At 44.7% G+C, this 5,969-nt stretch overlaps 1 protein-coding gene across 1 annotated transcript in view; it reads left to right on the forward strand.

Annotated features, from left to right (window-relative positions):
* The first annotated feature begins 1,349 nt into the window (after positions 1–1,349).
* LOC108795352 (glycoprotein-N-acetylgalactosamine 3-beta-galactosyltransferase 1-like) overlaps positions 1,350–5,969 on the forward strand; it is an 11,461-nt gene continuing 6,841 nt past the window's right edge. Inside the window, exon 1 of the mRNA XM_018566591.1 lies at positions 1,350–1,955. Within this exon, the coding sequence (XP_018422093.1) occupies positions 1,350–1,955 (606 nt within the window). The remainder of the gene's footprint in view (positions 1,956–5,969) is intronic.

The raw sequence follows: 5,969 nt of genomic DNA on the forward strand, positions 1-5,969 counted from the left end.
GGTTAACAGAAAGGCTGCCGAGGTCCCCAGCAAGCGCGGGACCTCAGGCAGCCGCTTGTTTCAAATTTTAGTGCCGGTGTTCTGTCAAGAACGCCAACCCAGTATCTGCGTTTACATACAGATGGGATTAACAAGGATACCGCCATTTTTATTTCAATTCAAATTATTATTTTGTAATTGTTCATTTTGACCGTTAATAATATGCCGTCCATGGCAGTGAGTGACAGCTCACCACCCGCCGCCAGGTGAGCAAGTCTGCCGTTTGAATCCTGTGTACGGGGGGGAGCCCGCCTTCCACCCGTACACAGGATCCGAAACCCGTACTGTCCGGGTGAAAACCGTACGGGTGGCAACCCTACCCATGGTGTTTGTGCCATATGCATGCTCCCGACTGCTTGTATTCAGCTCCACTGTGTCTCTCCTCTTCTCACCCGCCGAAGATCTCTACTGCGCATATGCCCGCCCCATTATCCTTCATGGCCACTTGAGAAGCTTCAGATCTTCAGCCGGGGTGAGCAATGTTCTACTGCTTGCTGGTGTTAGATATATATGCAAAAACAATGGAGACTTTGCGGAAGCTTGGCACTGGTGAAAAGTATCAATAAGCTTCCTATGGGTCAGATCCCCCACCCCTTTGTACAGTCCCCTTCCCATTCCTGAAGGTGCCCGTGCACCACATGGTGCAGGGGAGCCACTGCCATCTTGGACCTGATCTTTGACATAATTTGCTAGGCTTTCTCCCGGGGGTTTTTGCAGCTGCCATTGTGAAGAGATAAAGAGGGTCACAGGATGTTGCCATTGTTGGCTGGATATGTTGAGTTGTGCTAAGGTTGCACGATATCACACAGGATGCATTGGCAGAGAGCTCTCTCACAGCACTGCGTTCATCCCAGAAGCTGGCCACACCCCCAAAATAACAATGTTTAGTTTAGTCATTTTTTTTAAAATTTTAGATAGATTGGGAAAGGGTTAGACCTTCTGTCAGGTTTTGTATTGCTCTCTGTGACCCAAAATGTTAAACTTGTCACCAAAAACAAGAGTAAATCATCTAATAAGGACAAACATTCTGGTGGCAACTAACATAGAAGTTCCTCCCTAATTTGGGGAGATTACCTCTCATATCCTGTTGCGTCACCAGGACAGGAAGTGGAGGGAAATCTCTCAAGTAGATCACACATAGTACAAACAATACTCTTCTCTTAACCCTTCTCTGCTCTATTTAAAACTAAAAATTTTAGGTATGTAGCAGTAGGTGCTTGTTTTATACTTACTAGTTCTTATATTTTATTATTGCAGATAGCAGCGTGAGTGAAGATCTTTCACGTAAAGTACGGGTATTATGTTGGATCATGACAGCACCACAACACTTGGAGTCTAAAGCCATCCACCTGAAGAATTCCTGGACTCGCCACTGTAATAAAATTTTATTCATGAGCTCCACTGCCAGTGAAAGCTTCCCCGCTATTGGTCTGGACACCCAAGAAGGAAGAGAGCATCTCTACTGGAAGACCATCCGTGCCTTCCAGTATATTTACAAAAATCACTTTCATGAAGCTGACTGGTTTTTGAAAGCAGACGATGACACTTATGTTGCGGTTGACAATTTACGATGGATGCTTTCAAATTATACACCTAACCAGCCAATATATTTTGGAAAACGTTTTAAACCTTTTATGAAGCAGGGCTACATGAGTGGTGGAGCTGGTTATGTACTCAGCAAGGAGTCTTTGCAACGCTTTATAGAGGGGTTTCGTACAGGGGTCTGCTCTCACAGATCATCTGTGGAGGACCTGGAACTGGGTCAGTGTATGGAGACTATGGGGGTTGTAGCTGGAGATACCAGGGACAGTGAAAAAAGAGAGAGCTTCCATCCATTCACACCTGACTTTCATTTGTTTGGTCATTTTCCTGAAGACACTTCCTACTATCAATACTGTTATTACCCTATCATAGAAGTGAGTTCAACACGTATTGTTTTTTCTTTTTTTCTTGTTGTTTTTTGTGATCTACTGGATTTTGACAACTATTACTCCCAGTTTGTAAAACAGTATTATTATCATTATGAAAGTCATCCAAATGAAAGGTCTGCTTATTGAATACTAGATATTCCCCATGTCAAAATGCTGAAATCCACTTAGAAAAAAACTAGACTTGTGCGCCGTCAAAAAATTTGTTCTGTTTCGTTTCGTAAAATCCGTTATTTTGTATTTCGTAATTCGCGTCAAAACTCGATTCGGATTCGTACGAAATACGAAATTTCGTTAGTGGCTGTTATAGTTTCGTAACTGTACGAACATTCGTTATGATGACGTTAAAAAGCAAAATACCTTTGTTAATATTGGAGTCGATGTGGTAGTTGTTTTTTTATCCGAAATACGAATTCCGTTAACGGATTCCGTATCCGAATTCCGTATTTCGGATTTTAAAAAAAACTACCATCAACTACAATATAAATGTACATTGCTTTTTACCTTCAATATAACGGATTTTTGTAACGGAATTTCGTATTTCCTGCCTGTATTGCAATGCAACTCTCAGCAGCAGAAGAGAAAACCTGATTGTTCAACCAAAACGAAATACGAATCCCATTAACGGATTCCGTATCCGAATTCCGTATTTCGGATTTTAAAAAAAACTACCATCAACTACAATATAAATGTACATTGCTTTTTACCTTCAATATAACGGATTTTTGTAACGGAATTTCGTATTTCCTGCCTGTATTGCAATGCAACTCTCAGCAGCAGAAGAGAAAACCTGATTGGTCAACCAAAGCGAAATACGAATTCCGTTAACGGATTCCGTATCCGAATTCCGTATTTCGGATTTTTAAAAAAACTACCATCGTCAACTACAATATAAATGTACATTGCTTTTTACCTTCAATATAACAGATTTTCGTAACGGAACGAAATTCCGTAATGGAATTTTGTATTTCCTGCCTGTATTGCAATGCAACTCTCAGCAGCAGAAGAGAAAACCTGGTTGGTCAACCAAAACGAAATACGAATTCCGTTAACGGATTCCGTATCCGAATTCCGTATTTCGGATTTTTAAAAAAACTACCATCGTCAACTACAATATAAATGTACATTGCTTTTTACCTTCAATATAACGGATTTTCGTAACGGAACAAAATTCCGTAACGGAATTTCGTATTTCCTGCCTGCCTGTATGTATTGTAATGCAACCCTCAGCAGCAGCGGATCCGTATTTCGGATTTTAAAACAAATCTTGTCATGTTGTTCAACCTCATTTACAGGGGTAATATTAGTTCCCATTTCAAAGAAATTTGGATCCGAAATTCGGAACGGAATTTCGTATTTTGGATATATAATTCGGAAAATGCAATTCGGATTCGGATGCTTCCGAAATTCGGAATTTCAGGAAAATTCGTACGAATTTCGATTCGTAGCGAAACGAATCGCACATGTCTAAAAAAAACCTGCTGATAAAAGTTATCTTACAGCTGGCTTCCACCCACTGCACCTAGGCAGCGGTGTATTTAGGTTTCGTGCTGCCCTAGGCAAGACGAAACTCGCCCCCCCCAATCTAAATTTGTCCCACCCCTTCCTGTTGAAGACATTTTGCATAACCTGTAAAGTCGCTGGATACAGCTTCTGACAGGTTGCGCTATTAGGCCTCAGTCACACAGCTTAGAGTCAGCCCGTACAGATCCATGAGGCATACACGGCCGTAACGGGCCGTTCCCGGGAAGGACAGGTGAAGCGTGTGATTGAATACAGCAGCCTGTTCTTCTCTATGAGAGGACAAGGCGTACGCTCGCCGGAACAGCACATTTGTGTGGGTGTCCGTACTTGTACGCAGACAGGATGGATCCTGTCTGCATAACGAGCATGGACACCCGCACGGATGGAGAGAAGGTGGGGACAGATGAAGGAGAGGAGGAGGCAGGAAGGAGGACAAGGGCTACACAGCAGCACGTGCCTGGGAGGCGGGCACAGAGGACGGAGAAGAGGTAGGGAGAGAGCTGCAGGGAAAGAGCTGCTGCACATGCCCATATATACATGGAAGTGCAGCAGCTCTCAAGAGGTGCTGTCAGTCACAGTGACGAAGATGAGTGGGGAGGATCCCGACAGTATTGTCGGGATCTCTCCTCATTGCGGTGCTTAACCCCGCCCACCATCTTAAAGAAGCGTTTAAAGGCTTAGGGTGCTTTTTGGCATATAGGAGTAAATTACACTATTTACTCTTGTAGCCTAAGTAATGCAATAATGGAGAAAAAATAGAACCCCACAGTTCTCCGTTACTATACAATATTAGTCACATATGGAGTGCATTGATTTCAATGAGTAGGCAGGAGCAATCAACATGAGCATACACACATTTTAAGCAAAATTATTTGCCAGTTTATTCTTTTTCTGCCAGTGTGAACCATTATCCATGCATGCAAAAGGCACATGGGTAACCGACCCGAAGTGAAGGGAGCAGAACGTCGTTCAGCTATTCACTTCAGTCCTGTACGGCTGAAAACAGCCGTATATCGGCTGCCTTTGGCTCCCTTCATTTCACTTTGGTTCAGTCAAACAATTTGGCTGAGCCAAAGTGAAGATAACATTTGCCTCAGCCGAGCCAACAACTGGAGGCGATCGTTCGGCAGTTCATTCGCTTCTGTTCGCTGCAATTCCCATAGGGGCCGAACAGCAGTGAGTGAATAGCTAAATGCTGCCAAGCAGCATTCAGCTGGGTTATTCTGCTCGCTACCTCTGAGGTAGTGAGCAGAATTAAAAAAATGTAAACAAAAGAAGTAAAAACCAGCATGGTGTCCCCCTCCCACACAATACCAGACCCCCAGTTTAAAAATATTTTTAAAAAGTGTGGGAGGTTCCCCCCTAAAGTCATACCAGGCCTTTTAGGTCTGGTAGAAATTTTAAGGGAGAACACCAACAACAACCCAAAAATGAAAATAAAGTGGGGTCCCCCCTAAAATTCCCAATCAGACCTTTAATCCAGGCACTCCCCGTGCCATACCAGGCTACACACCCTTGGCATTGGAAAGGTGCCGATCAGGACAAGAGCCTCTTCCCCACAACCCTGTTTTTTTGTTCCCCACAACCCTGACTCAGTGGTGCAGTCAGGGGGGCTTATTTGCATCGGGGTACCCCCTTTCATAAAGGGGCACTCAGATGCTGCCCCCCCCTGTGAATGAGTAAGGGGTACTTCTATTAAGTCTGAGTGTTTAAGGCCCCATTCACACCTGAACGTTTTGTAGCGCGTCCTACGCTCGATGAACGCTCTACAAAACGGTCAAAAAAATAAATAGCATTGTAGTCAATGGTATCGTTCACACCTGTCCGTATTTCCGCCTGTCCCGAACGCACTACAAAACGGCCCACGCATGAAAAGGTCCCGGAGCGTTTTTGCTGCGTATTGGTCCGTTTTGTAGGGCGTTTTCCATTTGGATACTGCCAAGTAGCCTTTGTGGTCGCGCGACTTTTTTTACTGCGAATCGCGGTAAAAAAACCGCGTGACGGTCGCGCGACAGACGCGAATATTACAATACGCATAGGTGTGAATGGGGCCTAAGTTAATCAGTGGTCCAGGTTTCAGTAAGGGTACCTGTACCGCACATGTGCTGGTGTGTTACAACACTCTCAGACTTAATAGATGTAAAATACCGCCATCTAGTGGCCTTTCTTAGTAACACAGAAAACAATATTAAAGGAGAACTATGGGGTTAGGGCTTTTCCCCATAGTTCTCCTAAGGGTAACGGGAGGAGACAAACTAGCGTCCTCCCGTCACCCTAAGCTCAGTATACTGCGAGCTACCGCTCGCGGTATACTGAGACGCCGCAGCTGAAGCGGATCCGACCAGCTGCGTGAGTGACAGCTGGCTCTGCCTATCTAGAGGCAGAGCCAGCTGTACCCGCCCCCTCCCCCGTCCATTCCGCCAGTCAGCGCTGGAGGTTCGGAGCGGGGGGGGGGGGGGGGGGGGACGTTGATTGTTT

This window comes from Nanorana parkeri, unplaced genomic scaffold (genome assembly GCF_000935625.1).
Source record: "Nanorana parkeri isolate BGI_ZX_2015 unplaced genomic scaffold, ASM93562v1 scaffold961, whole genome shotgun sequence".
Classification (NCBI taxonomy): Eukaryota; Metazoa; Chordata; class Amphibia; order Anura; family Dicroglossidae; genus Nanorana; species Nanorana parkeri.